Here is a 13186-nt window from a genome sequence, read left to right as displayed (position 1 = left end):
ATTTAATTTCACTTACTATTTCTAGTTCAAACATTTCAATTCTAATCTGCACATTTGTATTTATATTTTTATTACTAAATAAAATATATATTTTTTTATTTATATTTAATGACAATTTATTAACATCGAACCATTTTTTAAATGTTTTCATTTCTGCTTCCACTGTGTCCAGAAGCTGTCCCAAATTTTGATTGGAACAAAATAGAGTTGTATCATCTGCAAATAAGACACAATTTAATTGCGTAGACATCTTACAACTGTCATTCATTTATAATAAAAAATAGCTTTGGTCAAAGGACTGATCCTTGTGGATGGAGTGATTCTTCTTTTTCAAAAATAACACAAAATAAAGATGAATTTGACTGATAGCATTATTATTATTTTTCAAGATATATTGTTATCGTGTGTTATTATGGCCATGATAATCATGTAGAGATAAATCTGATATGGTGACAGTTCTGGTTCAGATGAAACACACACCACTTCCCTCTTTTCAGCTGCACACACACATTTTGAGGCAATGCTCACACTTTTGCAAGGGTCTGTTTGCACAAGCATTACAAGGCAAGTTGATTTACACCAAACATTTGTACTTTAAAAACCCTCTTCACTGTAAAGGCTGATTTATACCTCTGCGTCGGACCTGCGCCGGAGCCTCTATAGCCTCTACGCTATAGACTACGCGTTGGTTTTCATTTATACTTCTGCGTCATTGTCCGCGTTGACGCGCAATTACACATGTAGAGGGAGCATGTGAAACCCAAGGGAGGGGTTCTAGCAGACCAATCACAGCGCTTGCGTCCGTGTAGAATTGACGCATTGTTACATTTTTGGAAAGGTGCACGTCAGGGTACGCCGAAGGGTACGCCGAAGGGTATGCCGAAGGGTACGCGCGCTACATACAGCCTACAGCGTAGCTACGGCGTGAGTTCGAAGCAGAAGTATAAATTGGGCTTAACCTGCATCTGTTGTCTGGTTTGTAGTTCGTCCGGTTTATTTAACTGTTAGTTTTACTGTCTTTTGGGGATAATAATATAGTGAGATGTAAATGTTCCTCTTCAGGGAGACTCCTCACTGCTGCCTTCTACCGCCGGCAGGATCTGACGGTTCAAGCAGGAATCTGTCGCTGAACCGCCGGATGGGGCTTACGCCAAACATATATTATATACACTATCTACATATTAATACTTATTCACTCAGAGTCTTTATGGTAGAGATGATCTTACCACAGTTTCTCCAGTTTACAGTGAGGATTCTCCAGTAGATCAGAAAGCTGCTTCACTCCTGAGTCTCCAAGTTTATTCTCAGACAGATCCAAATATCTCAGGTGTGAGGGGTTTGATCTCAGAGCTGAAGCCAGAGCAAAACAACCTTCATTGGTGACACCACAATCCCTCAACCTGTAGAGAACAATGACACACATCCAGAGATAAACATAACACATATGTCAATATGAAATATACACACAAATACACTTAGAATCCATGTATGATTCGTTCAGTCGTTTTTTTTTAAAATGTAATATTGAAAGCAGGAAAATTACTTGTTAGTTTTTTCAAAAAATTCTGTCGAGCCATTCATTAGTCTGGTTGATTGATGAGCAAAAGATGAAATGTTGCAATTAACATGATAAGACTCCGCACATCAGCATTGACAGCGAAGGACTTCTAGTAAGTCTTCTAGTAGCTGTGCCAAGACAAATCTGAATTATTCCCTTCCGAAACTTGCAGAGGCGGAGAGAGTGAGTAGGAGCTGTACATGAACTAGCAGCAGGATCAAATTTATGACTCTCTATGGGCTTCTCCCTTTACTTTATGCCTCCACGTCCCCCCGATTGCCCACGAGCTTCTCCTCCTGTCTATATGGTAATTTCTCTACTGTGCGACAGAGAGTCGTGTGGTTATGACGCAATCGTTAGCCTATTTTTACAAAAATGGCTTTTACGGGGCCATAACATAAGATACAAGGTAATGGAGCCTTTAATACATTGTTGTGTTTCTTTAGAAATAAATAATGGACAAATGGAGTCTTTAAATGCCTCAGATGTAAAGTTATTCGCTGTCAAAGTGACGCCAAAATGAATGGGAGTCAATGGAATGCTAACAGCAGGTGATGGCTTGCTAATCAATGGATGCCCCTAGGGAAGCTCCGGTTTCCGGCTGATGGATTGCCCCCTTGGTCAGTCTTGCGAGCACAAGCTATTTCTCCTGCCGTCACTCTCTCTCGCTGCGTCTCCCCTGTTCAGTGAATGGCTGAGAGGAGCATCGGCTCATTCTTCTGTTGAGCGCACGGCCGCTGACAGACAGGAATCAGCAGTGATTCTCACTGACGCATCACTTATCTGCTTCTCTTTTGTTTTAGATTTAAAGAATATAGTTTGAAACCACAGAAACTACAGAAAGCGGGTCGCAAATAAATACCAGGCAGAGTTGTGTTTGTGATATAAAACATTTGTAAATATTTTTTTTATTTGCAAATCTCATTTATTTATTTGTGAGTTTTATATTTTTTTGTGTAACTCTTTAAATTTATTTGTGGATCTTAATCTATTTATTTGGAATAATAAAACAATCCTAACCCCATACTTCTACTTTGTTGTTGACAGATACATGTTAGTGAGATGAAGAAATGACTGCGTTTGCATTGAAGACATCAGAGTCTGTGATTTGTATCGATGCAGGTTTTGTGCAACCAGTGTTTTTAGACCATGTGGAATACACAACATATTAATTTGCAAAGCCACAGACTTCGCACGGGTTATCATGAACATAAGTACAAGTTCAGTTGTGATATGCATGCCTATTACCTTACAGATAATTTGTTAAGGTAATAGATAACATGTACATTTGGCCATGATAATCATGTAGTGATAAATCTGATAGGGTCACAGTCCTGGTTCAGGAGAAACACACACCACTTCGGTTTATTTAACTGTTAGTTTTACTGTGTTTTGGGGATAATAATATAGTGAGATGTAAATGTTCCTCTTCAGGGAGACTCCTCACCGCTGCCTTCTACCGCCGGCAGGATCTGACGGTTCAAGCAGGAATCTGTTGCTGAACCGCCGGATGGGGCTTACGCCAAACATATATTATATACACTATCTTCATATTAATACTTATTCACTCCGAGTCTTTATGGTAGAGATGATCTTACCACAGTTCCTCTAGTTTACAGTGAGGATTCACCAGTACAGCAGAAAGCTGCTTCACTCCTGAGTCTCCTAGTTTATTCTCAGACAGACTCAGATATCTCAGGTGTGAGGGGTTTGATCTCAGAGCTGAAGCCAGAGCAGCACAACCTTCATCTGTGACACCACAATCCCTCAACCTGTAGAGAACAATGACACACTCTTCATTCTCTCAGATCAAAACAGAAATCTTTGTTTTTCTTAATTGTGTTTATAATTTGTGCAATATCTCTTTTTTAAACAATTAATTCAATATATCAGTAAGTTTAATTGTTATTCTAAGAGATTATGTCTCTATGTGAGGGAGAAAGATTATATAAAACTGATGAAATAGAATACATTGAATACATCTGTTTTACCTAAATAAATGTATTAACATTTAAATTACATTAAAATGAATATAAAAAGTCTAAATAAAAATGTTTATATACATACATAATGAATGCATATATTTGAAAATCAATTTCTCACACAAATATCATAAAAAAACGGTTACGTAGAAGATCATTAATCAGGTCAGATAGGTGGAGGGTTTAAAAGCTGAAGTGTGACACTCATATTATTTGTTAAACCATTAATTTATAATGTTTAACTAAGAAATGTTATAATGTTTTAACAGTGATGCTTGTTCTCAGTGTTACTTACACAGCTGATCTAGTTGCTGTAACCACAGGCATCAGCTTCTGAAGAACTTCATCTCCAGTGTTTTGTTCGACACTAATTGAAAATGAAAATTATTAGTTATAAGTTACTTATTAATGTTAACAATAATAATTCATAACTAAGTAAATAATACATTATACCTTCATAAATACCCTCAAATATTTTTTCATTAAACACTGCTTTATAAAGGACGTGTGAAAAAGTTGTTTTAGTATCTATAACTGTGTGTTCACACCGCCGCCAACTTGAGCGGCAAAGAAGCTCTGGCCGCCTTGTCAAGGACGGTTGTCAAAAAGTACGGGGAAGCTTGTTGACGCTCTGGTCGCTCTGACGTAGCAGAGAGAAGAGAAGTATCACAACATGAAATGTCACATGAGATTGGTGTTTTTGCATTCCACTTCACTGCTTTTCTATGTAACTATGTAAACGCACTAGACTGTGTGCTTGAGCTTTGTGTCTTTTGCCGCGTCTCGCGCATGTCACAGCGTTTTAAAAAACACGTCATTCAAGTTAAAATAAGTTCAACTTTAAGAACAAAAATTTAAACTATCCCAGCTATTTTATCCCATGCCTTGTTTTTTTGTAACTGGTCCCTATAAGCAAACAACATCATATCATAAATGATAGGAAACTCAGCAACGGCGATTATTAGCTTCTCCTCCATTTTCTCTGAACTAATGTTTTGGTAGGAACGAAAGTTTAAATCGTGTGTTTTTAAGTTTCCGGAATCACCCAGCGCGAAGGACGTCTATATTCCGGTTGGTTGCTAGCGTTTTGCCGCTGCTTGTCGCTGAACCGCGTCATAGCTCATTACCATAAAGTTGAGCTACTTTCAACTTTCTGATTGACGCTCAAAACACTCAAAACGCCCAAAACGCGACGCCGATGGATTTCTCTCCTTGCAGCTGAGAGAAGCCAGCTTCCATTGAAAATGAATGACTTCCGGTAGCTTTGTAAGCTCAAGTCGGCGGCGGTGTGAACGTAGAGTAACTGTAGAAGCCTCGTATTCAGCAACACATTTGTTTTTTCTTTATCTTGTCAAGGTCTATTAGTCTACATTTACTCTACAACACTATTTTGACATATCAGATTTTTTTGTCCTGTGAAATGCGTATATTTTCATGAATCAAGAACTATTTTGTGTTAAACAAGTTATTTTTGAAATGAGAAGTAAGCTAATTGTGATAAAGTCACATTCACTGCTGTGGAAACCGCACACGCACACACATGCGCACACACACACACACACACACACACACACACACACACACACACACACACACACACACACACACACACACACACAGGGGTTAAAATGGGCATTCCGGCACTCATTGATATCAATAATAGTACAATGGTAGGCTAATGTCGCGTGCACCATCAAATTGCAGCCGGTATGGAGCTCCTTCTGAAGTCCTTTGGCGTCAAATCAAAACGTAATATCACCCGCTGGCTCCGCCTTCACAAACACGCTCCCGACGTTATGTTCTCAGTCAAGGTTCTCCTGTCTGATTAGAGGACATCTACGCCGGTTCACGCATGCCGACAAAGTCCTTTCTCTCCTGCCCGCTGAACGCCAGCGATTACACATGCGTGAAATGCACTCAAGGTGGTTGAGTGCGGTTAAGTTAGTTTTAGGTTCGATATTCGCCGGACATTTGTTTTCCCTTGACATTGTTCTATAATGTCGGCACTCTGCAGTCTTACAAAGATATCAATAGCAGGATTAGTTTTAACATTATTTAACCATTGTTTATCGACATGAAATATTAATTTAAAATCACCTACGTGCGTTAATGCTGCATATTTGTACCTGAGATTGCTTGACATGTTTGGAACGTCTGTCAATTCCACCAACTGCGGTAAACGTAGCCTATAATTTGGATTAGGCTATTTAATATTAGCCTACTTTTAACATTTAAAAACAGACGTCTTCACATTCCAAAGCTTGTAGAAGGTTCCTATTGGCAATACTGACTTAGGCTACAGCTTTCCTGAGTTAATTAAATTTTCTCAGAAAACGGTTCATAAAACATATAAATATCAGTTGAGCCTATGTTTACTTTCTTAACTGACACAGACGAAAATGAAAAGTAAAAAGTAAGTAAAATTTATTTATATAGCACTTTTCACAGATAACATCACAAAGTGCTTCACAGTAAAATGTAATACAAGAACAATTTTTGATACATTCCCCAAAATACAAACAACAAACATTACAAACAACCATGAACCTCGACTAACCAAAAGCCTGGTTGAAGAGCAAAGTCTTTAGTTGTTTTTTAAAAGATTCAACTGAGTTCGCACAACGTAAAACAAGAGGCAAAGCAATCCACAGCCTGGGAGCGACTGCCTGGAATGACTGGTCCCCTCTAGTTTTAAAATGAGTACGGGGAACAACTAATAACATCTGATCTAAAGACCTGAGACCCCGGGTAGGAGAGTGAAGCTGTATCAGGTCAGTGATGTAGGTACGGACTTGGCCATGCAAGGCTCTAAAAGTAAGAACCAGAATTTTAAAATGAATTCTATACTGGATTGGTAACCAGTGAAGAGATGCTAAAACAGGTGTGATGTGTTCTCTTTTCTTAAATGCCTTGGGTTAAAAGCCTTGCAGCAGAGTTCTGAACAACCTGGAGACGAAAAAGCTCCTTCTTACTCAAACACGTAAAAAGACTGTTACAATAGTCTAAACAGGAGGAGATGAACGCATGAATAATCATCTCTAACTCACATTGAGTCACAAATGATCTTAATTTTGAAATGTTCCTCAGTTGAAAAAAGCAGTTTCTAACTAATTGTTTCCTATGAAGCTCCAAGGACATAGCTGACTCAAAGACAACACCTAAGCTCCTGAGGCTTGGTTGGACAGACGAGCTTAAGTCACCAATATATTGTATTATCTTTGGGATTTTACTTTCAGGGGCGATGATTAGTGTTTCTGTTTTGTCAGAGTTGAGAAGCAAAAAGTTCTCACATAACCACTTTTTAATGCTAGTAAGACAGTTAATTAAAGAGGACAATTTAAACAACTCAGTTTCCTTAAAGGAGCAATACAGTTGGATATCATCCACATACAGGTGATAAGATATGTCGCTAAACTGACTAATAACCTGACCGAGAGGAAATATATACAAGAGGAACAAAATAGGACCCAAGACAGAACCCTGCGGTACCCCACACGACAACTCTGCAGTTTCAGACATAGTCTGATTCATATTAACATTAAAGCTTCTACCAGACAGGTAGGATGAATATCATTTTAAAACTGATCCCGACATGCCAACTAGATCATGAAGTCTATTTATCATAATATTATGATCAATAGTGTCAAAAGCTGATGAGAGGTCCAATAGGACCAACACTGTGTATTTTTTTAGAGTCAGCTGACATCATAATATCACTTGAAACTCTAAGTAACGCCGTTTCTGTGGAATGTTCTTTGCGAAAACCAGACTGGAATTTGTCAAATAACTCATGATTCTCTAGGAAAAGGGTGAGTTGTTCAGCTACGACTTTTTCTAGAATTTTTGACATGAAAGGAAGCTTCGAAATTGGTCTATAGTTTTTCGGTTGTAGCGGATCCAAATTAGTTTTTTTTAGTACAGGCTTAACAACGGCATGTTTAAAAAAAGCAAGAACAACCCCATTTAAGAGTGAGGAGTTAAGCATCCCAACAATACAGGGGCCAATATAGTCAAAAACTTGTACAAATAGCACAGTTGGAACTACATCCATAGGACAAAATGATAATTTCATAGAATGTAACAGAGAGGTAATATCAAGTAACGTCACAGGTGTAAAAGTGGACCAACAATGCGGAGGGGACAAGTCACAGGCAAAGCTCTGAGCCAATAGAGGTTCAATGTTAGCCCTAACATCTCTGATCTTATTGACAAAAAAGTTGAGGAATTCATTACAGTCAGATCTAGATAACACAGTTGTTTGAGAGCTAGTTGGAGAAACTATTGTATTAATGGTGTCGAATAAGATTTTGGGATTGTGCTTATTCGAAGAAATAAGTTGAGAAATATAGCAAGTTCTCGCCTTTTTCAACATCTCATTCAAAGTGACCATTAGATCTTTAAGATGGAGCCTGTGAACCTCGAGTTCAGAAGATTTCCAAAGACGCTCCACTTTTCTACAATTTCTCCTAAAACTTAAGATAGCTTCATCAATCCATGGACAGGTTTTATTGTGGGAAACACCGCTCAATTTAGTTGGTGCTACTTTTTTTTTTTTTTTTAAACATTTGTTTATTGATTTTTTCAGTGACATAACAAAATCAAGAGGTAACAATTCGGGAATCAAAACAGTGTCCAATACAACTAACAAAAAATTAAAATAAAATAAAGAAATAAAATAAAAAAATGAAAAACAACCCCCAAAAACAAATAAACAGAACAGAACAAAACAAAAAACACAAAAAGCAGTCACCCACTGCTAAATAAAAGCCCAATATGTTCACTTACAGAGAGATAAATAAAAAACATCCCAGCAAGCTACAAATTTCACAAGAAAAAGCTCACAATTAGAAGACAATCAGGGTGGCTACTCTGGAATAGCTGTAAAAGTCAATCCCTCAACATGTGCTAAAAATGGACCCCAGGTTTTATTAAACTTTGCAAGAGAACCATGTATCGAGCACCTAACTTTCTCCAACTTCACAAACTGAAGGATGTCCCTGATCCAAGACGAGTGAGAAGGCGGTGCAGGAGACTTCCACCTCAATAAAATCAAACGTCTAGCCAATAAGGAGATAAAGGCTACAAAGTCAGCTTTATATTTAGGAAGCTGCAACATAGGAGGCAAAACCCCAAACAAAGCGGTACATGCTGCTGGGTCAAATTGAACCCCTGTACAAACAGAAATAGAATTAAATATCTGCGTCCAAAAATTATGTAGTGAAGGGCAATACCAGAACATATGGGCATGGGTAGCTGGAGCCTGACGACATCTAATGCACAAGGGATCGACATCATTATAGATTTTAGAAAGCCTAACTCGAGTGAGATGGGTACGATGTAGAATTTTGCACTGGGTCAAACCATGTCTAGCACAAATTGAAAAGGAGTGAACCCGACGCAAAATGGCCTCCCACAGATCCTCCGAGATCCCTTCCCCTAGATCCTCCTCCCATTGGGTTTTAATTTTATGCTGCGGGGTAAGCTGCAAAGAATAGATAAGATTGTATAAACATGAAATAGCACCCTTAATGGTAGGCAAGGGGGTTAAAAAGGAGTCAATTAGAGAGGCAACTGGGAGATTTGGGAAGTTGGGGCTAAGATTGCGAGTGAAACTTCGAACTTGAAGATATCTAAAAAAATGCTGCCTAGGCAAATGGAATTTCTCGGAGAGTTGCTGGAAGGATGCAAATGTACCAGCAATATACAAGTCCCTAAATGCCTTGATGCCGTAGTCAGACCACAAAGAAAAGGCCCCATCGATTAAGGAAGGGTGAAAAACAGGGTTAGCTGATAAAGGTGCTAGAAAAGAGAAACTCTGTAGACCAAAATAGCGTCGAAATTGCTTCCAAATTTTAAAAGTGGATTTAACTAAGATATTATTGCAAAATGGGGAGGGAGAAAAGCTAAGAGGAGCGTGGACGAGAGCAGTCAACGAAGCAGGTTTAACAGAAAACAACTCCATACTCAGCCATGTAGGAGAAACTGGTGCCCCCTCCAGCGAAATCCAAAGCTGAATTACTCTAAGGATGGAAGCCCAGTAATAAAACCTCAAGTTAGGAAGGGCCAAGCCCCCAAGGGTCTTAGGTCTCTGCAACAGCTCCTTCGCAAACGAGGGACCTTCCTGTTCCAGATAAACTCAGTGATTGATTTGTCTAATTTGTGAAAAAAGACTGAGGGAGAAAGATAGGTATGCATTGGAAGAGATAAGACAATTTGGGAAGGATATTCATCTTAACCGAATTGACCCTGGCCACTAGGGAAAGAGGCAACAGTGACCACCGTTGAAAGTCCATCCGTATCTGATCTAACAAAGGGGCAAAATTATAATCAAACAAATCTTTAAATCGGTCACAAATCCGGATACCAAGGTATTTAAAGCCAAATGGAACAATTTTGAATGGGAAACCCTGAGCAGCATTCTGGGCACCTTGATTTAAAGGAAACAGCTCACTCTTGTCCAAATTTAGTTTATAGCCTGAAATCTGACCAAATGAACTAAGGATGTCAAGAGCAGCTGGAACTGAGATAGAGAGATTGGACACATATAGTAATAAGTCATCGGCATAGAGGGAGACCTTCTGTTCAAAACCATCTCTTGTAATTCCAGTGATGCGTGGCTCTAAACGAAGCGCAATAGCCAGAGGTTCAATAGCAACCGCAAATAAAAGAGGACTCAGAGGACAGCCGTGACGAGTGGAGCGATGCAAAGGGAAATACTCTGAATGGGTGTCATTAGTTCTGACTGAAGCCATAGGGGATGAATAGAGCAACTTAATCCAAGAAATTAACTCTTGGCCAAAACCAAATTTCTCCAAAGCGAAGAAAAGGTAGTTCCACTCCACTCTGTCAATCCAAAGCTGAATTACTCTAAGGATGGAAGCCCAGTAATAAAACCTCAAGTTAGGAAGGGCCAAGCCCCCAAGGGTCTTAGGTCTCTGCAACAGCTCCTTCGCAAACGAGGGACCTTCCTGTTCCAGATAAACTCAGTGATTGATTTGTCTAATTTGTGAAAAAAGACTGAGGGAGAAAGATAGGTATGCATTGGAAGAGATAAGACAATTTGGGAAGGATATTCATCTTAACCGAATTGACCCTGGCCACTAGGGAAAGAGGCAACAGTGACCACCGTTGAAAGTCCATCCGTATCTGATCTAACAAAGGTGCAAAATTATAATCAAACAAATCTTTAAATCGGTCACAAATCCGGATACCAAGGTATTTAAAGCCAAATGGAACAATTTTGAATGGGAAACCCTGAGCAGCATTCTGGGCACCTTGATTTAAAGGAAACAGCTCACTCTTGTCCAAATTTAGTTTATAGCCTGAAATCTGACCAAATGAACTAAGGATGTCAAGAGCAGCTGGAACTGAGATAGAGAGATTGGACACATATAGTAATAAGTCATCGGCATAGAGGGAGACCTTCTGTTCAAAACCATCTCTTGTAATTCCAGTGATGCGTGGCTCTAAACGAAGCGCAATAGCCAGAGGTTCAATAGCAACCGCAAATAAAAGAGGACTCAGAGGACAGCCGTGACGAGTGGAGCGATGCAAAGGGAAATACTCTGAATGGGTGTCATTAGTTCTGACTGAAGCCATAGGGGATGAATAGAGCAACTTAATCCAAGAAATTAACTCTTGGCCAAAACCAAATTTCTCCAAAGCGAAGAAAAGGTAGTTCCACTCCACTCTGTCAAAAGCCTTCTCCGCGTCTAATGAGATTATGGCTTCCGACCCCATTGACGTAGAGGGATTATAAACAACATTGAGAAGTCGTCTGAGATTAAAGAACCCATGTCTGTTCTGGACAAAACCTGTCTGATCAGGAGAAATTATTAAAGGCAAAACTGATTCTAGTCGCATAGCTAATAATTTTGACAGAAGTTTTACATCTACAGATAAAAGACTAATTGGGCGATAACTTGAGCAGGACAGAGGGTCCTTATTCTTTTTTAAGAGTAATGATATAGATGCCTGATTTAGAGTCTGAGGTAATTTAGAAAGAGTAAGAGATTCATTGAACATTTCTATTAAAACTGGTGCTAATTTGTCAAAAAAGGTCTTATAAAACTCCGTTGGAAAACCATCCGGGCCTGGACATTTTCCAGACTGCATAGAAAATGTTGCCCGTTTTAAGTCATCTACTGTATGGTGATTGGGCCCTCTAACTGCTCAGCAATATCAGCATCTACCTTAACCAACTCCAGTGAGTCAAAAAAACTATCCAGGGCAGACAGATCAGACCCAACCTCAGAAGTATATAAAGAAGAGTAAAACTGTTTAAACTGATCATTAATTTTTTTAGGATCGGTAGTGACGCCAGAAGGAGTATTAATTTGTGAAATCTGCTGAGAGGAGGAAGCCTGTCGAAGCTGATGGGCCAAAAGTTTGGTCGCCTTATCCCCAGATTCATAATAACAATATTTAGCCTTAAATAAGAGCTCCTCAACCTCTTTAGTAGAGAGAACATCAAACTCAGCCTGAAGAGAGAGACGATCCTTATATATGTTAGGGGATGGGGAGGACGCATATATATTATCAAGCTGGGAGATTCGTAACCTCAATTCCTTTAATTTTTTTTTCCTTTGTTTGTTTTCATAGCTGCTGTATGAAATAATTTCACCTCTAATGTATGCTTTCAAAGTCTCACAAAGAAGGGAGGCTGAGACCCCTGGAGTACTGTTGGTAGTAAGAAAAAAGTCAATTTGATTAGAAACAAACTTAACAAAATCCTCATTAGATAGCAGGCGCGTATTGAAACGCCAGGGGGGGCAGGTACGTTCGCGCTCCTGTATAAATAACTCCAGTGTAGTCGGGGCATGATCTGATATTAGAATAGTATCATAAGAGCAAGATTTAACAAAATGGAGAAAGCGGTTGTCCAGGAGAAAATAATCAATACGAGAAAAGGAGTGATGTACATGAGAGAAAAAAGAATATATTTTACCAGACCGATTAAGAAAGCGCCATGGATCAGAGACCGAGAACTCATCCATAAAGGACAAAATGGTCTTAGAAGACTTTGAGGGCACACCTGGTCTAGTAGAAGAATGATCTAATAACGGATTAAGACAACAGTTGAAGTCACCCCCCATAATAAGTAGATGTGTGGACATGTCAGGTAATTTGGCGATCAATTGAGTGAAAAAAATTTCATCATCCCAGTTTGGACCATACACATTAGCCAGAATCACAGAATTACTATATAGCTTACCCGTTACAAACACAAACCTTCCATTGGGGTCAGCTATTACATTAGAGCACACAAAAGGAACCGATTTGTGAATCAAAATTGCAACACCCCTAGATTTACAATTAAACATAGAATGAAAAACATGACTGACCCACCTCCCCTTTAATCTGATATGGCTGGAAGATTTTAATGGAGTTTCTTTAAGGAAAACAATATGGGCTCCTAATTGTTGAAGATGGTGAAGAACTTTGCTACGTTTAATAGGCTGATTTAGACCATTACAATTCCAGCTAACAAATTTGAGTCCTGTCCCTGATTGTCGAGGCATCCTAGACTGCTGCATGCCAGTCAAGTATTAGTGTACACTGCAGCATAGAATGTATAACAGTCACAGAAATAAATTAAAACATGGGCGACCTGACTAAACAAAACACAAAACACACAATGAGAGAA

The 13186-nt window shown here is 39.0% G+C and overlaps 1 protein-coding gene across 2 annotated transcripts in view; it reads right to left on the bottom strand.

Annotated features, from left to right (window-relative positions):
* LOC143730841 (NACHT, LRR and PYD domains-containing protein 3-like) overlaps positions 1 to 13186 on the bottom strand; it is a 49470-nt gene that overhangs the window by 15273 nt on the left and 21011 nt on the right. For both annotated transcript variants that reach the window (XM_077221400.1, XM_077221401.1), the window contains exons 7-9: positions 3836 to 3907; positions 3157 to 3330; positions 1227 to 1400 (exon numbers count right to left, since the gene is read on the bottom strand). In XM_077221400.1, the coding sequence (XP_077077515.1) occupies positions 1227 to 1400; positions 3157 to 3330; positions 3836 to 3907 (420 nt within the window). The remainder of the gene's footprint in view (positions 1 to 1226; positions 1401 to 3156; positions 3331 to 3835; positions 3908 to 13186) is intronic.

This window comes from Siphateles boraxobius, unplaced genomic scaffold, assembly GCF_051911475.1.
Source record: "Siphateles boraxobius isolate OS27281-9 unplaced genomic scaffold, OSU_SipBor_1 82, whole genome shotgun sequence".
Classification (NCBI taxonomy): Eukaryota; Metazoa; Chordata; class Actinopteri; order Cypriniformes; family Leuciscidae; genus Siphateles; species Siphateles boraxobius.
Note: the sequence above shows the minus strand (reverse complement) of the source record. Positions and strands in the feature narration are given on the sequence as shown.